This window comes from Bombina bombina, chromosome 6 (genome assembly GCF_027579735.1).
Source record: "Bombina bombina isolate aBomBom1 chromosome 6, aBomBom1.pri, whole genome shotgun sequence".
Classification (NCBI taxonomy): Eukaryota; Metazoa; Chordata; class Amphibia; order Anura; family Bombinatoridae; genus Bombina; species Bombina bombina.
Window position 1 is genome coordinate 723,153,746 of NC_069504.1, and position 19,493 is coordinate 723,173,238.

The 19,493-nt window shown below is 34.2% G+C and overlaps 1 protein-coding gene and 1 long non-coding RNA gene across 4 annotated transcripts in view; one reads left to right on the forward strand and one right to left on the reverse strand.

Annotated features, from left to right (window-relative positions):
- LOC128663544 (cytokine receptor common subunit beta) overlaps nucleotides 1–19,493 on the reverse strand; it is a 214,123-nt gene that overhangs the window by 136,796 nt on the left and 57,834 nt on the right. For all 3 annotated transcript variants that reach the window (XM_053717921.1, XM_053717922.1, XM_053717920.1), the window contains 3 exons: nucleotides 6,886–7,034; nucleotides 3,790–3,954; nucleotides 1,015–1,144 (listed from right to left, as the gene is read on the reverse strand). In XM_053717921.1, coding sequence (XP_053573896.1) covers nucleotides 1,015–1,144; nucleotides 3,790–3,847 — 188 coding nt within the window. In that variant the 5' untranslated portion in view covers nucleotides 3,848–3,954; nucleotides 6,886–7,034. The remainder of the gene's footprint in view (nucleotides 1–1,014; nucleotides 1,145–3,789; nucleotides 3,955–6,885; nucleotides 7,035–19,493) is intronic.
- Nucleotides 1–19,493, forward strand: part of LOC128663545 (uncharacterized) — a 147,223-nt gene that overhangs the window by 69,874 nt on the left and 57,856 nt on the right. The gene's annotated exons all lie outside the window — the stretch shown is intronic.

A 19,493-nucleotide genomic window follows, 5' to 3' on the forward strand; every position in this document is an offset into this window, starting at 1 on the left:
GCAACATAGAGTTGCATGTAGTGATTTGTCTTCAACCAGTTATTTTTGTATTTGATGGTGAGAGTGTGCTCTGTTGAAATATATATATATATATATATATATATATATATATATATATATATATATATATATATATATATTTATTTATTTATATTTATATACACACATACACAAATTGGAGCCCTTTCCAGTCAAACACCTTGCTATATACCATATCCCTTTTAACCTTTTAAAACCTTTTTATCAATTGAAAGTTATATATATATATATATATATATATATTTTAAATCAAAAATTGTGTATACGGGTGTAATATTTTATTTTAATATGTTTTTGATGTGTTTTGTAAAAAAAAAAAATGTTTAACCCTTACACCTTACTTCAGGTCTCAAGTTGTGCTAAATATTCTAGCTCAGTTTTGGCTTTCGCTCGAGCATAACCTGTAACTTTCAACTTGTAATACCAGCGCTATTTAGCACAGTCACAACCATTGAAAGTATAGGTTGCTCTAGAGCAATGTCGGACATGTTATCTCTTCTCTGGTAAATGGGATTTACCATGGAGCTGTAATATCAAGTTTCATGCTAATGTTAGTGTGGTCCAGTGATATTGCTTATGACGACCTGAGCTATAATGAGCACACCACTGGCCATAAATAGGACGTAAACGTGAAAATATTTGTTAGTCGTGTTACTTTTACTTGTTATGCTGTAATGGTCATGTCATCCCAAGCATTGCTTTACCAATCTCTTGTCCTGCTTATTGATTGGCCAGTCAGTGATTACATTTTATAAAACTGAGAAGGGTCAGAGTTCTTAACTGTGAAATAAGTTTCATGCAAAATTATTAAATATTTTTGCTATGTTCTATGTTTATGATAGCAAGTTTTGGGGTTTAATATATTAACAATAACATATTTATCTGTAAACGTAATATACTGTAGTCAAGTAAGTCACATGCTTGTCTGCAGAAGCAGCCATATCACACGCGCACATTGTCTTAGATGTAACTTACTGGTCAGTTTGATTTTGCTTGTAGAAAAGACTGAAGGAGACAGAACTCTTTACTTCCAACCTTATTTCCCAGGTACATGTAAAATTTGAACAGCGCAGATTTTGTGGCTTGGCTTCATCCGATAATTTCACTTAAATTTTATGTAGAGAAACATAAATATTTAGAACTGTAATTAGATTAATTTATGGATTGTTGCTAAAACAAATAAAATAAATTGCAACAATGCTTGGCACAAATTAATTAAAAGGACATAGTGCAAAATCTACATGCTCTAATTTGATAGAACATGCCATTTTTGTAGTATTGACGTTCCAAGTCCATGTGTTTAACCTCTGCACGCATCCAGTGATTGGCGGGTCGTGCAACTGCTTGTGCCAATCAACTCAATGGCTGTTTTCTGCAATTTCCGGCTAACTTTGTGCTTGACCCCTTTTTTGGGGGGTTTAAACACTTATAGTTGGACAATCAGCAGTGCAAAAATTTTATTGAATGCTTTCACAAAGTGGATCTGCACTAGATTTTCCTTTTAAATAAAAATAAAGTTGTTTATTGTACAAAGAAGCATAGATTTGGCAGCAGATAGCAACAAAAGCCCCATCAAGTCTTCCCAAATTAACTCTCAAGATAGCCTTAGGCCCATCCCAATAATTTTTGTTTCCATACAAATTACTTTTTTTTTTCATTCTTATTACATTATTTCTCCCTAACTCTCTTGGAAAATCTATCCCATGAATTACTGCCTTTTCAATATTATTGGTTAAAAGGAGTTAAATCAAAACTCACTCTGGCTTTCACTTTTTTGTTATTCCTCTCATACTTTCTCATCATCTTCTCTTACTTTTTTCTCTTTCTGGATCTCTTTCATATCCCTTCTCTACATCTTTATCTTTTTTTTCATCTCCCTTTCACTCTCTCCCTCTCACTTTCTTTCTTTCTTTTTTTTTCTTTCTTTCTTTCTTTCTTTCTTCTTTCTTTCTTTCTTTCTTTCTTTCTTTCTTTCCTTTCTATCTATCTATCTTCTTTCTTTCTTTCTTTCACTCTCTCCCTCTCACTTTCTTTCTTCTTTCTATCTTTCTTTCTTTCTTTCTTTCACTCTCTCCCTCTCACTTTCTTTCTTTCTCTCCCTCTCACTTTCTTTCTTTCTTTCTTCTTCTTTCTTTCTTTCTTTCTTTCTTTCTTTCTTTCTTTCTTTCTTTCTTTCTTTCTTTCTTTCTTTCTTTCTCTCTCTCCCTCTCACTTCTTTCTTTCTTCTTTCACTCTCTCCCTCTCTCTTTCTTTCTTTCTTTCTTTCTTTCTTTCTTTCTTTCTTTCTTTCTTTCTTTCTTTCTTTCTTTCTTTCTTTCTTTCTTTCACTCTCTCCCTCTCACTTTACTTACTTTCTTTCTCTCCTCTCACTTTCTTATCTTCTTTCTTTCTTTCTTTTCTTTCTTTCTTTCTTTCTTTCTTTCTCTCTCTCCCTCTCACTTTCTTTCTTTCTTTCTTTCTTTCTTTCTTTCTTTCACTCTCTCCCTCTCACTTTCTTTCTTTCTTTCTTTCTTTCTTTCACTCTCTCCCTCTCACTTTCTTTCTTTCTTTCTTTCTTTCACTCTCTCCCTCTCCCTTTCTTTCTTTCTTTCTTTCTTTCTTTCTTTCTTTCTTTCTTTCTTTCTTTCTTTCTTTCTTTCTTTCACTCTCTCCCTCTCACTTTCTTTCTTTCTTTCTTTCTCTCCCTCTCACTTTCTTTCTTTCTTTCTTTCTTTCTTTCTTTCTTTCTTTCTTTCTTTCTTTCTTTCTTTCTTTCTCTCCCTCTCACTTTCTTTCTTTCTTTCTTTCTTTCTCTCTCTCCCTCTCACTTTCTTTCTTTCTTTCTTTCTTTCTTTCTTTCACTCTCTCCCTCTCACTTTCTTTCTTTCTTTCTTTCTTTCTTTCTTTCTTTCACTCTCTCCCACTCACTTTCTTTCTTTCTTTCTTTCTTTCTCTCCCTCTCACTTTCTTTCTTTCTTTCTTTCTTTCTTTCTTTCATTCCTTCTCTCTCCCTCTCTTTCTCCCTCTCTCTCTTTCTCTTCCTCTGTCATTCTCCATCTCATTTTATCTTCACGTTGCCTTTCTTTTTTTTTCTGCCTCTATCCCTTTTCAATCTCTACTTTATTCATTTTATCTTTCACATTCTCTCTCTCTTCACTGTATTTGTCTCTCTCTTCTTAATCCCTGTTAATACGTCCCTCTTTTCCTCTGAAACTTTTTACCACAACCTCAACAATTTTATGAGCTCTATTTATGGATAAATTGAGTTCTAATATGCAACTATTTATTTGCATTGCAAGCCATATTCTACTACAAGCTAACTGCCTCTTATTGCAACACTGCAATCTGTAGTAATCTACTCAGATATAACATATTCACCTAATATAAACTTGAGTTGCAACATTTTTAAAGGGATATAGTGCCTAAAATGTTACATGAAAGAACAGCTAATTATTATTATTAAAATATATTTTGCTTTAAAAAATCTGTTTTAAATTGAAAGTAAATTAACAGGAAGGGCATTATTAAGTACAATTATGTTCTGTAATACATTTTTTAATTACTCTCTTTTAGATGGAAGATATTTTTGAGTTTCATATCCCTTTAATTGTACCACAAATGAAATGTGCAGCTTTATGCACTCATAATAATGATAATAATAATAATAATAATAAGTAATCAGGTACATTTATGCTCTTTTTTCCTTTTCAGAATCTAAATATACTGCTTAAAGGAAAACACAAAAAATATTTTAATAAATATCATCTATACCTTTCTTCCTGGGGGCTAATAGAATTTCTGAGCTCCAGTTACTCCAGATTTTGGTCATTAATCCATGGCTTCACTCTCATACGTGCCACATATTTAGTACCTCGAAGCAAAAGACCTCCCTGATATAATACCCCATGATGACTTGCACGATCCTAAAGTTGAATCCTATGAAATAGAATATAGTAATGCACATGTGAATTGAATGGATGATGGCCAGTAATTTAAAGCATTGGTTTACAAACACTGGTTTATTTATTAGAAATTAAATTAATACTAAACAAAAAAATTACAAAATACACAAGGTGTTAGACCATTGATAGGTCTAATGGGTCGAATAATCATGATATCATCAGTCAATTAAAGGACCACTCAATGCAGTAGATTTGCATAATTAACAGGTGCATAATAAATAGACAATGATTTAACACCTACTCTGAAGTAGATTTTATTTTCTGTAAAATTTATTGTTTTCTCCCACTTTCTGGCCCTGGCATTATATGACAGGCATCAGCCAATCGCAGACTAGTATACGTTTTACCCAGTGAACTTTCAAATTTACTTCTATTTTCAAAATTTTAATTTGACATGAGTGTCCCATTAAGTTTTTAGCTTATAAATTAATAATGTAAAATTACAAATCTAAATGTTCATTTCAACTTTCAAGCACATATTTTCCTTTTAATTTTGTTTCTTTTACTCTTATTCAAACTGAGTAATGCCAATTCATAAACATATAGAAGAGAAATGGACATAGTATTTTAATACATGCGAAGACTCCCTTATTGCCATTTAAAGTACAATACATTTAATGCATTCCATTTTTTTGCTATCAATGAATATATATTATTAGTGTGTTATATTTTCATAAATTAAATACAATTCAAAAAGAAAATGATGTTGTTCTAAGAGATGTTTACCCACCCCTTATTACAGCAGGAATTTGTGAGCGCAGTTCCATTGTAATCAACGTTGTAAAGCAACTTTTAATTTATTGCCAAAAAGAACAAGATCCACTTACAAAACCAATTAAAATGGTAAAATACACCCTCCATAAATCAGTACACACAAAAATATGCACTAAAGGAAACTTTAAAAAAGTAAAAGATAGAGAAAAATCAGACAAAGTAATCAGCTTTAAAATAGACATACAAGCAAGATGAGATTCTCTTTAGGGGCGATATTAACGCTACATGCGGGAGCTTTACATGAAAAGCACAGAATACACCCCTGAAACGCATGCCTGGTCCACCCCTTGTTTTGCCCTGGGAAGTTTGAAAGACAACTTTCATTCAATCCAGTGAGGACTTCTTTACTATAATAAAACAGCCATGCAAATATTTTTCCCTTACTGTATACAAATTAACATTTACTGAGTTTTAAATCATGTTTCTGAATTTTTCACAGTTTTATTTGTTTAACCTCGTAACAAAAAGTTCTCATTATGTGTACAATTTCATGAACTGGCACTTAAAGGGATAGGAAAGTCAAAATTATCGTGCATGATTTAGATTGGCATGTCATTTTAAGACACTTTTAAATTCACTTCTATTTTCGAATGTGCTTCTTTCTCTTTGTAACCCTTGTTGAAAAAGTATACACACATACCCAACACTAGTGGGAGCTAGTTGCTGATTGGTGCCTGCACACATTTGTCTCGTTTGATTGGCTAACTAGATATGTTAAGCTAGCTGCCAGGAGTGCAATGATGTTCCTTCAACAAATGATAACAAGATAACAAAGCAAATTTGATCATTGAAGTATATGGAGAGTTGTTTAAAATTGTTGTGTTCTATCCAAATCATCAAAGACAATTTTGGAGTTTTCCTGTCCCTTTAAAGCAACTATAGATGACCTGTTAAATGACAGGAATGCTACCTATGATATGCTCGGGAAAGATAGGTGAAGTGATGATCAATACATTATGAACATTGTTTTACCATTACAACAAGACAACAGGGAACCTTATGAGCATCTACAGTATGAATGTAGATTTGTTGTACCAATAGCCTTTGCTACATACAAAAAAAACTACATCATCTGCATTGATTTTTTTATAAGTTTCTCACTTTTCCTGGGTAACAAAATTTTTTGCTTAGAAATATCCCTTAAAACTGAGCTGATTCCTACTTGTTATCTTGTTTTCTTCTATGTGCTTCTGAATATAACCCTTTATAATACCTTCCAGTACTTTCCCCTATTCTTGATGTACAAGTTTCAAACTAGAATTCACTTTACGGCCTCTGTTTCCCATTTTAAATAATAAATTGTCATAATTGTTCCAATAATCTATATATGAATACCACTATATATTCAAACAATTTTAATATTTTAAATTTAGTTAGTGATTGACTAAATTTAAAATAATCTACAGATATTTTAAAATTTAATCTATTTAAATTGATAGAGCAGTGCCATTTCCTAACTACATATTACTTTACATAATAGGCATTTGTAGTGGCATATTTTTAATATCTTAATATAGTTCTTGTTTTATTAATTTTCTTTTTAAAAGTGTAGGAACCCTTGAGTTGATTTATTTGTGCTACCGGACAAAGCTACCTTAGATATTATTTTTTTGGCCCATCCTTTTTATGAATTCCAAAACCCTAATAACAATCTTTCCAAGCACAAGGCCTAGTGTATTTTATTTTTTGTGCTGGCCTAGGCTCTGGGAATTTTCTGCCCCACACCCCCCAACAAAATAATTATCTCATATTTGTCTCACAACCAGACTTCAATGAAATATAGAGTTTATGAACCCTATTAATGTATAATTGATTTTCATTAATTAATTAATTAATTAATTAATTAGACTAAGATTAAATCAAAATAAAACATTTTCAGATCATAGGTAGTGGCAAGGCATCATTTTACAGAACTAACGCTCAAAATTGGGGCCTAGCTGGTAAATGATCTGCTCAAGTAGGAAAACCTTGATCCTGGGAATTGTAAAGCTCTCTGGCAATGGACATTTTGATAATAAGAAATATTCTTTAAATAATGGTGAATAGTTTGTGGATTTAATCTGATTATTGAAGTATATTGATTTCTTTTTAATCTATATTCCAATCTTGTATGTGTTTGCAATTTAGTTACCTCCCAGGATTCTGTTTCCTTTTTGTACTTCACTTCACAATATGCCTTCCCCATGCGGTGTTAGTTTATACAGATCGTCTGGCCACCGAAATAATATTTATCATCAGACACATACATTATGGGTTTGAGCATCTCCTTTTGACTGGTGTCTATGAATAAAAATATAGAAATATATAGAATTATACTTAACAATGCATTTAACATAAATATCTTAAAAGGATATTACACATTACAAGTGGAGCGCTAAATTACAGCACACCTGAAAATGGGCAAATGTGCCCTTTTGCAGGCGCGCAATAATTAACCAGCCATTACAAGTGGCTTATTGCTCGCAGTAGCAATTAGTCTCTTAAATGTAACAGTAATTTTCTAAAAGTGCCATAAATGCCCTCAAAATAGAGGGCATTATATTTTTTATTTAATTTCAAAACATTTTTTTTATAAAAAAATAACTGCACTAGGCAGTTTTGGGGCTTTAATGTTGGTGCGAGTGGGGTGCTAGAAAAAAATAACGGCACTGAAAAGTGCCTTTACATTGTGGTCTATGGGAACTCTGTGTTATGTTTATATAAGTATATATGTATATATATATATATAATATATATACGGTATATATATATATATATATATAATATATATATAATATATATATATATATATATATATATAATATATATATATATATATATACGGTATATATATTTATATATATTTACATAGAGGTCTATGGGAACACACAGTTCCCACAGACCACAATGTAAAGGCACTTTTCAGTGCCGTTTTTTTTTATATACATATAAATATATATTTATGTGTTAATATGTGTATATACATATATTAACACATACATAATATATGTATATATTCATATACATATATATTTAAAAATGCTGCCCATAGCTGCAGTACTTACCCCCTTTGTCTTTGACGGCATCGAACGAGGCTCCAATAGGAGCCTATGTAAGCACTCTCTGGTGAGCGCAACGCTTTCTAGCAATGCAAACATAAGCTCGTGCTCACATTGCGATTTACTTGTAATACCAGTGTACATTATCGTGTGCTGGTATTGCAGAGTGGAGTGCTTATATAGCTTGCACGCAAGCAATATTTAGCACTCCAACTTGAAATCTAGCCCTTATTGGGAGCACGGGGCAAGCTTGGTTTTACCCAAAAATAAAAGAGATTTAATATCCTTTTAATACCAATTTTAGTTTTTAATTAAATTTATATCTAGGCTTAAACTTTTTTTTCTCATTGCAGAATGCATAATATTCTCCAGCATTCTTTTCATTTCTTCATAAAAGTAATGCTCATTTTTTTTTCATTATTTTACTGCAGTGTTAAATATTGATAAATAACATTCTCTGTTTCAATATTAGTTTTCATTTTTCTATATTCTAATTTTATATCTCCTGCTATTAAATGTAACAGTACTGCCTAACAAAAAGTGCTTTAGCATATCCATTTTTGTTATTACTTAGGACTGTTAAAAGGAGAAGCACTTATTAGTATTTTCAACGGATATTACTATTTGGAACTCACAAATACAATATTCTGAGACTTTTATTTAGATTATCTTTTAGAAAAACTATATATATAATATATATATATATATATATATATATATATATATATATATATATATATATATATACTGTATATATATATATATATATATATATATATAAATATATATATATATACAGTATATATATATATATATATAGTATATATATATATATATAATATATATATATATATATATATATATTTATATGATGGGAGACACACACCATTTTGGATGTGAAATATGAATTTGGAGAGTCTATCGCACTGTGGATTTGTTTTATTGACGACGTGCTGATGCTATGGGAAGGGACTTCTGAAAGCCTCTCCAAATTCATGGCACATCTGAATTCTAATAATTGGAACCTTAAGTTTACCTATGAATGGAGCTATGACTCCCTGTCCTTTCTTGATTTAAAAATGACTAGGATAGGTGATAATCTCTATGCACAGAAACATATCGTAAGGACACATCAGCAAATACACTATTAGAGGCCAACAGATATTACCCTAGACATCAAATGAATGCTATACCAATAGGGAATTCCTGCAACAAAAAAGGAACTGCTCGTATTAAACTAGTTTTAAGATTTTTTTCAGATCATCTAAAAACTAGATTTAAATCAAGAGGGTAATTCACAGAAGGTCAATAACTATGGCTATAAAAGGGCAAGAGATACACCCAGATAAATGTTTGCTTTACCAGCAAAAAGAGCAAAAGGTCAACTCAGAGGTTAGGTTTATAACCACCTATAACAATAGGTGGGAGTAAGTGAGATCACTACTCACTAAACATTAAAACATTCTCACTGCTGATCATGAGCTTCAAAAAATTGTGGAAATATATCCACTTATTACTGCTAGACAAGTCCCCTCCCTAAAGGACAAACTGGTTCATAGCCATTATAAAGGTACAAGCGGATGGCTGGGTAAACAACAAAAGAGTGGATGCTATGCATGTGGTAGATGTAAAATGTGCAAACATCTTCTTAGAGGTAGATTTGCTTCAGACTCAGCAGATACACAGAGTGAAAGGGCAGATCACCTGTAGGAGTGAGGGGGTGATCTATATGGCAGCTTGTTCGTGCCCTCACCTTTATGTAGGAAAAACCTATCATAAGTTTAGGGAACATATGAAAGAACATAGAAGGGACATACTCAATGAGAAAATTAAAGATAGTGGTGTGGCACGTCACTTTTATGACTGTCATGACAGTAGTGTTGAGGGACTTAGATTCATGGGCTTAGAATTGATTGATATCTCTGAGAGAGGGGGAGACTGAGACAATCTACTCCTTAGTAGTGATGTTGTGAAAAGTTCGCCGGAGAACAGTTCCCGGCGATTATAGCTTGTTAGCGTTCGCCGCGGCGGGCGAACATATGCAATGTTCGATCTGCCCCTATTCATCATCATTGAGTAAACTTTGACCCTGTATCTCACAGTCTGCAGACACATTTCAGCCAATCAGCAGCAGACACTCCCTCCCAGACCCTCCCAGCTCCTGGACAGCAGCCATTTTAGATTCATTCTGATCCTGCATTCTTAGTGAGAGGAGGGATAGTGCTGCTGCTGCTGATTTTATAGGGAAATTGATAGCTAGGCTAGTGTATTCAGTGTCCACTACAGTCCTGAAGGACTCATCTGATCTCTGCTGTAAGGACAGCACCCCAAAAAGCCTCTTTTTAGGGCTACATCAGTCATTGTTTTTTTCTTTGTAATCTAATAGCAGTTGTCTGCCTGGCACTGCCAGCCTGTGTGTCAGGCTCACAGCATATACTGTGCCTACTTGCTCAGTGCCACCAGTCATATCTGGTGTAGCATTAGTGTAAATTTTTTTAAAAAAAACTTTTACATCAGTCTGCTAGTGTAATCTAATTGCAGTTGCCTGCCTGCCAGCGTGTGTGCCAGGCCCACTTGCCAACTAGTGCCACCAATCATATTTGTTATAATAGTATTGTAAATATTTAAAAAAAAACTTTTTTGACTGTGAAACATCAGTCTGCTAGTGTAATCTAATTGCAGTTGCCTGCCTGCCAGCGTGTGTGCCAGGCCCACTTGCCAACTAGTGCCACCAATCATATTTGTTATAACAGTAGTGTAAATATTTAAAAAAAAACTTTTTTGACTGTGAAACATCAGTCTGCTAGTGTAATCTAATTGCAGTTGCCTGCCTGCCAGCGTGTGTGCCAGGCCCACTTGCCAACTAGTGCCACCACTCATATTTTTTATAACAGTAGTGTAAATATTTAATAAAAAAAACTTTTTGACTGTGAAACATCAGTCTGCTAGTGTAATCTAATTGCAGTTGCCTGCCTGCCTGCCAGGGTGTGTGCCAGGCCCACTTGCCAAGTTAGAGGCACCACTCATATTTGTTGTAACAGTAGTATAAATATTAAAAAAAACTTTTTTGACTGTGAAAACATCAGTGTGCTAGTGTAATCTTATTGCAGTTTGCCTGCCTGCCAGTGTGTGTGCCAGGCCCACTTGCCAAGTTAGTGGCACCACTCATATTTGTTGTAACAGTAGTGTAAATATTTAAAAAAAAAACTTTTTTGACTGTGAAACATCAGTCTGCTAGTGTAATCTAATTTCAGTTGCCAGGCCAGCCTTCCACTGCCAGCCTGTGTGTCAGGCTCACAGCATATACTGTGCCCTACTTCCTCAGTGCCACCACTCATATCTGGTGTAACATTAGTGGTAAATTTTTTTAAAAAAACTTTTACATCAGTCTGCTGGTGTAATCTAATTGCAGTTGCCTGCTCTATGTAATTCGTATCTATCAAATGTATATTGCATCAATTAATCTATGTAATCATATCTATCAAATGTATATTGCATCTATTGATCTATGTAATTTGTACTATCAAAATGGTATATTGCATCTATTGATCTATGTAATCTATGTATCTATCTATCAAATCTATCTATCTCGTGGTTGTGCAAATAGACTGTTTGCGGATGTTTGCGGTGCATTACACGGGGAGTTTGGTCTGTCACTGTGAAGCGGGCATAACCCTTACACTACCTGATCGATACAACATCATACCTGATGTTTTTAAAGCACGTTATTCAAACGAATTTAGGAATGTTAGGTGATTTATGCCCTTTATGGCTTAAAACCAGACTCTGCATCAACTATGTAATTTTCCATGGGAGTTTTGTCATGGATCCCCCTCCGGCATGCCACAGTCCAGGTGTTAGTCACCTTGAAACAACTTTTCAATCACTATTGTGGCCAGAAAGAGTCCCTGTGGGTTTAAAGTTTGCCTGCCTATTGAAGTCAATGGTGGTTCGCCCGTTCGCCGGTTCGCGAACAGTTGCGGAAGTTCAAGTCCGCCGTTCGCGAACCGAAATTTTTAGGTTTTGCGACATTACTACTTCTTAGATCAGAGTGCAAATGGATCTATAATATGAATTCATTACAACCAGAGGGGTTAAATTAGGAGATTAATTATGCTTCCTTTTTGGTTTTAATGATACCAAGATCCTGTTTTATTATCTGCTAGCTTTAAACATTATTAAACCTTATATTTAATGCAGGTAATAAACACATAGATAAAGTAAAGCTTGCTCCTATGTATTGATAAGAATTTTTGATTTGCAAAAAGTTTGTTACTTGACTATTTTGGTGTTGTATATATGAACCCTACTGAGCATCTGTGGGGCATCCTCAAAGGGAAGGTGGGGGAGCACAAGGTTTCTAACATCCACCAGCTCTGTGATGTCGTCATGGAGGAGTGGAAGAGGACTCCAGTGGCAACCTGTGAAGCTCTGGTGAACTCCATGCCCAAAGAGGGTTAAGGCAGTGCTGGAAAATAATGGTGGCCACACAAAATATCAACACTTTGGGCCCAATTTGGACATTTGCACTTAGGGGTGTACTCACGTTTTGTTGACAACGGTTTAGACCATAATGCTGTGTGTTGAGTTATTTTGAGGGGACAGCAAATTTGCACTGTTATACAGGCTGTACACTCACTACTTTACATTGTAGCAAAGTGTCATTTCTTCAGTGTTGTCACATGAAAAGATATAATAAATATTTTACAAAAATGTGAGGAGTGTACTTAATCAGGAAAGTTTAATGTTAACTTTAGCGGTCCTTGAAGTAAGCTTTAGATCTATTGGTCCAACGATTTTTTAAATAGGCTTATTTTGAGTAACAAATGGTGTGATGTAATTGTGTTTTGCCTTTTTGTACATTAGACAGATGTTTACTCACACTAAAGACAAACTAAAGAAAAACATCTATCTGGAATGGGAAAACAGCAATGAAATATTTTTTGCATGAAAAGTTGATAATTACGGCTAATATTGGGGACTTAAAAACCAAGCTTCAGGTGTAAAAACAGGATATTCGTTACCAAATGTTATACGTGAATTAAAACTCGATATTTATTACAGAAAATAAAACGTATAAAAATATGAATGGAAATATTATAATTAACAAGCAGAGCTATAGCAGATTGGTATGTGCTACAGCTACAAGGGGAGACCAGTAAACTGATCAAACAGTGGTCTAACAGGTAAAACTGTACTCAAATGAATAACCACCCTAATACGTGCTAAAATTTAAATGTGTAATAGTGAACAAAAATGATTGCAATAAATGCAATGAATGCAATAATACAGTACAATAAAGTGATACAGAAAAACAATTGTCACATATGTTAATAGGGTGACGTGTGCTATGTAATATAGCAAGTGCTGGTAGTGCACTATTGTAAGATCCGGGTAGTGTTGTGGATCACAACTGCGAAATAATTGGAATGTATGGCCTTGATACAAAGACACAGTGAGTGATTACAATGTATCTTGGAGTCTAGGCAGGTCAGAATTACTTTGAAAAAGAAACTCCTGATCAGTATTCTCTGAGTCAGGAATGATAGAGGAGATTTGTAATGTCAATCTCTGAAGTAGAAAGCATATATTCCGTCCACAAGTTCTGCGTGTTGTTTATAAGTACTGCTAAGTAAGATGAGTGAAAATATAGGAAGTAATGCAGTAAACTTAGAGCTTTAGTTTAATTGCAGGAGAGTAGTTATGAAGTTGTCTGAACAAGTTACTCTGTGTGTGCTTATTTACTTTCAGCAACTGACAGGCTTTTGAGAGAGTCTGTGACTGTCTATCAGCTGCTGTGAGTGCTGACAGGCTGCTCAGAGTGAAACTCCCTGTGCGGTGCTGATGGAGAGAGAACGAGAGGCTTGTGAGGAGCTGACAAGCTGCAACGTTCGGTGGATGGCACACGCAACAGTTGGGGGCGTGACTGAAGATTAGTTACAGCGATAATACCGGTAGTGGAATCAGGTTATAGGAAAAGAGGTTTCCGTAATAAGTCCTCCGTAAGGTGAGAAATAGTTCAATGAAGAGGCCGCAGCAGCGGTTAAGCGTCACTGTGTCGGGAGCCGCGGGAGTCAGGTTTCAATGGCTGATAAAACCACTTGCGGCTTTTACGCTACAGAGCGTTCCAGAGCAGTTGAGAAATAGTATCTGAAAGTCTTTAGTTTGTATCCCTAGTAGGCTTCTTGAAAGGGGTAATGATAATCCTTAGAAAAGGTAAACTTCCCAGGAAAGGTAAATCCCTGTGGGCAAGGTCTGTAACTTGCTTTCACAAACAGGTAACAATACTGAAGCAAGTGGAAGGGCCGTGTCCAGGGATTAAATAACCTTGCTAGTGTGAACACAGGTAAGAATTAAAGGGGCAGAGAGAAATGAGAATAATCCATGACAACTATTGTGTATACACAAAAATAAAATGAAAATAAAAAATAAAAAAAGTAAAAATGTATAGTACACGTGTACAAAAAGTAAAAATATATATATAAATCTATTTAATGTTTTATTGGCCAAAAATGATAATTAATATCCTGAATAATGTTCTTGGGTGCTCCCAAAAATTTTGATAAAATCCTTAAAAGTTGAAAGTGAAATCTTTAGACCGATATTCTATGTTGTGCTGACCATCCTAAGGGCGTCCTAAGGGGCCTGGATATATCACCTGTGAAAGTAAATAAAGAACATGTGCAAAAAACAGATATACAAAGTGAGTCTATCCAGAAACGGACTCACCCAGGAAGAATAATAGGAGCCCTCCTTATGATGAAATCTACGCGTTTCCAGCCCGTGTAAAGGGCCTTTCTCAAGACTATTTTTGGCCATAGAACATTAGATATATTTATATATATATATAATATATTATATATATATATATTTACTTTTTGTACACGTGTAATTAATACATTTTTTTATTTTTTTTTTTTATTTTTATTTTCGTTTTCATTTTATTTTTGTGTATTCACAATAGTGCACTACCAGCACTTGCTATATTATATAGCACACCCCACCCTATTAAACCTGTTGTAGACCACTGGTTGATCAGTTTACTGGTCTCCCTTGTAGCTGTAGCACATACCATCTGCTATAGCTCGCTTGTTAATATAATATTTTCATTCATATTTTTATACATTTATTTTTGGTAATAATATCAAGTTTTGGATCTGGAGACATGATCATCATTTGACTTACTGGCAGATGAACGAAGCTTACTGATTTAGGAATGAAGGACAAAGCTCTATGGTCACAATCAGTTTGTCCACTCTCACTGTTTACTGAAATGTAGGACAACATAATTAATTATAAACATTCCATATATAATACAAATAAAAGCACAAAAGTGATCACAAACAAAAAAGTGATGATAATAATAAAAAGTGATACCAATAACAGTAATTACAAATTACAATAAAAACAACAAAAGGATATAAAACTTGAATCAGTGTTGGATCTTTGATATATTTTCAAAGCATCTGTGAATGTCCAACTTTCGATGTCTTTGTGTATTTCAGAGAACCTTAAAGAGCTGGAAATCCAATTCTTTATCTCTATATAATAACTCAGAAGAGGAGGTAGAATAGTGTAGATACCATAAGCAATCCAATATAGGGAATCATGGTACAGATATATACTCAGACTTTTAATAGCTGACACTCAGCTCAGATTGAAACACAATCTCAGTATAAGTCACCGAGTCAGCTATGCTAGCATTACAGGAACACTTGGTAAAGTAGCAAAAATGATTTTATTAAAAACAATATATAAAATATATAACAGCCAGTGTGAAGTCACAGGATACAGTATGAACTGACTCTTAAATACAAAGTATCAAATTCCTGGAAGCAGGATGGGGCTTCAGATTGAGATTCTCGGTAAGCCATGTAGTTAAAAGGAGTCCAGGTGATACAATGTACAAAATAAACAAGGTTGTGGTTAACATGTGATTATCATCTTTATATTCAAACATTTCACATGAATTGGGTTTGGAAACCATTGATATTTTTCTTAAGAGAGATATTATTTGCCTGATAGACAAAGGCTGTTTCTCTTGGAGTCTATATCATTCGTGCTGAAGCACAATTATTTTGTGATTTCAGGAAAAACATTCTTCGGATCAAGGGGACGGCCATGGGGTCCAGATTTGCCCCTCTGTTTTGCAAATTTGTTTATGGGGATTTTTGAGGAAAGATAGATCTATTCTCTCCCCATAGGGAAAATCTGGTCTTCTATGGCTGTTTCATTGATTACCTCTTTTTTATTTGGAAGGGTACTCAGATTAACATCTCTAGAGTTTGTCAATATTCTTAATACAAATGACTTGGGAATTAATTTGTACATCTAAAATTGAAGAAAAAAGTATGCATTTCTAGATCTTGTACTTGGATGGGATGAGGAAGGTTGTATTAAACATAAACAGTCAATGGATACTAATAGTTATTCTCAATTACCATAGTAATAATTTCAAACCATGGAAAACAAATATAACTTTACAATTAATTTTGTAGGATACATAGAAACAGCTGCTTCATAAACTGCTGTTTCTGGTTGAGCCTGCAGGCTCACCAGAAACATGGGAAACATCAAGCTCCATTCGGAGCTTGATAAAATATGCCCCACTGGCTGTTATATTTGATATATTATTATATATTGTTTTTACTAAAATCATTTTTGCTACTTCACAAGTGTTCCTGTGTTGCTGCATAGCTGGACTCGGTGATTTATACAGAGATTGTGATTCAATCTGAGCTGAGTGTCAGCTCTTAAAAGTGTGAGTATATATCTGTAACACAATTTCATATATTGTACTCTTATAGTATCATACATTCCATCTCTCTTCTGAGTTCTTATATAGAGATAAAGATCGGATTTCCAGCTGTTTGGTTCTCTGATCCTGACAGCGTTGTGAATCAGGACTGTCTTATACATGAGCTTATAGTAGCTCTCTAAAGTGTGAGTAACGGATCTTTCACTTATGTATACCAATAGTTGAGATATAAAATAAAGGTTAAATATGAGCGCAGGGTGATACACCAAACTCCTGAAAAAGACCTAAAGGTCCCTAATATAGGCCAGAAAAAGTAGTACTATGAAATAAAAGAAAACAGGAGCGCTAAAAGCTAAAGGTGACGTAACTCTAAACATGAATATAATAAAACCAGGTGTATCCTGCAAGTAATAAAGTGCTATCAAAAACAAAATCTAAATGAATTCAGAGTGCCATTCATTAATGGTGTATATACAATAGAAAACGAAATACTTAATATTTCAGGTTACAAAGGATATCCCTTTAAACAGTACTCTAATGTTCTATAATATGTATAAAGATACTGGGGTTGAAAAAAGAGACCAAAATCTTACATTTAAAAATGGACTATGCCAATTTAATATACTTCATAAAACATAAAGGAATGATATTAGACAATTCTATTAAAAATGTATAAATGCATAAAACTAACGGACGTCTCCGTTAAAAATAAAAATAAAACTCAGTTGCCACCACATAAAAAGTATATATAGAGGAAAATCCGTTATTGTGGACCAATGGAACTAATAACAGTTCAAGTTGGAAAGATATCAGGAGAAATTCCAAAGGTTCATTACTCTCAGTTATCGATCAACCGCAGGCTTACCCCCACACTGTGTGTGTTCTGAAGGTCTCTGTGTTCACCGTAGCAGGGTGACATCACCTTTATGGGCGCTGTCCTGGATCGGGCCTCCTGATTGGTCCCTTTATTGGAGCGGCTTTAGAAGGTAACTGAAATTTCCGCTACCAAAGTATCTGCTCTTAAGTGTATAACAACACGCAAGATACCTTTGAAGGAGTGATGTGTGAAAGAATTAGCTCTGTCCAATCCTCAAACTGAGGAGCTCTGATTTTTCTCTGCAGAAAAGTTCCGTGCAGTAATACCCCTTGTCGGATTCTGTCGACCTTGCTTGCCTATAATGTCAGTCTCTTCTTTGTTGTATAAAGGGTAACGACTTCCAACAGCAATGCACACTCACAAGTGTAGCTCCAGCTTAGAATGTGAATAAAATAACTATAGTTGTGACCTTCATCTTGATGAAGTCACAACTATAGTTATTTATTCACATTCTAATTCACATTGTCAGCTGGACTGGCAGAGACTGACATTATAGGCAAGCAAGGTCGACAGAATCCGACAAGGGTATTACTGCACGGAACTTTACCGCAGAGGAAAAATCAGAGCTCCTCAGTTTGAGGATTGGACAGAGCTAATTCTTTCTCACTCATCCCTCCCTTCAAGGTATCTTGCGTGTTGTTATACACTTAGAGCAGATACTTTGGTAGCGGAAATTTTCAGTTACCTTCTAAAGCCGCTCCGATAAAGGACCAATCAGGAGGCCGATGCCAGGACAGCGCCCATAAAGGTGATGTCACCACCGCTACGGCGGTAACTTTGAACACAGAGACTTCAGAACACACACAGTGTGGGGGTAAGCCTGCGGTTGATCGATAACTGAGAGTATTGAACTTGGAATTTACTCCTGATATCTTTCCACTTGAACTATTATTAGTTCCATTGGTCCACAATAATGGATCTTCCTCTATATATATTTTTATGTGGTGGCAACCTGAGTTTTATTTTTATTTTTAACGGAGACGTCCCGTTAGTTTTATGCATTTATACAATTTTTATTAGAATTGTCTAATATCATTCCTTTATGTTTTATGAAGTATATTAAATTGGCATAGTCCCTTTTTAAATGTAAGATTTTGGTCTCTTTTTTCAACCCAGTATCTTATACATATTAAGAACATTAGTGTACTGTTTAAAGGGATTATCCTTTGTAACCTGAAATATTAAGTATTTCGTTTTCTATTGTATATACACCATTAATGAATGGTACTCTGAATTAATTTAGATTTTGGTTTTTGATAGCACTTTATTACTTGCAGGATACACCTGGTTTTATTATATTCATGTTTAGAGTTACGTCACCTTTAGCTTTTTAGCGCTCCTGTTTTCTTTTTATTTCATAGTACTTATGTATACCAACTGGGTTTGAAAGTATTACACTATACATGCTTTCTCTTTAAGGTTCATTGAAATACACAAAGAGTCGAATTTGGACTTTCACATATGCTTTGAAAAATATATTGAAGATTCCAACACTGATTCCATTTATATCCTTTTGTTATATTGTAATTTGTAATTACTGTTATTGGTATCACATTCCATATATAAGTCTATAGCTGATTTCTGGTCCACAATATAATGCTTTTTGTCCAGTTGTTGTTCTCCTAACAACATGTCCAAAATAAAATGTAAGGAAAAGATGACATTTGCTTTTAAGCATGTAATGACCCACCCAAAAGAAATGCAAGAGATCCCTTAAAAACTATAGGTCTTAGAAGAAGAGTTGATTTGTAGATAATCCCCTAGATACAGTTCTATTTCTCCTTTCCAGTGACACTGTTTCTGGTTAATGTGTTTGAGGATACATCTAAAGGGAAACCTCTTCACAACATGATAAATGATTATTTAACTTTTATACTGTGAGATTAACTTACTCTGTAGTGATAAGTGGTTTTCAATTTCTAGAATAGGTCAGAGTGTAGGCAGATGAAGATCAATTGCAGTAACTGATCCCTACATTCTAATACTCAATGCATTAGCCCTGACCACTTACTCAATTGTCTTTTTTTTTAATTGAGGTTCAAAATAAGGCATACATGAAATGTAAA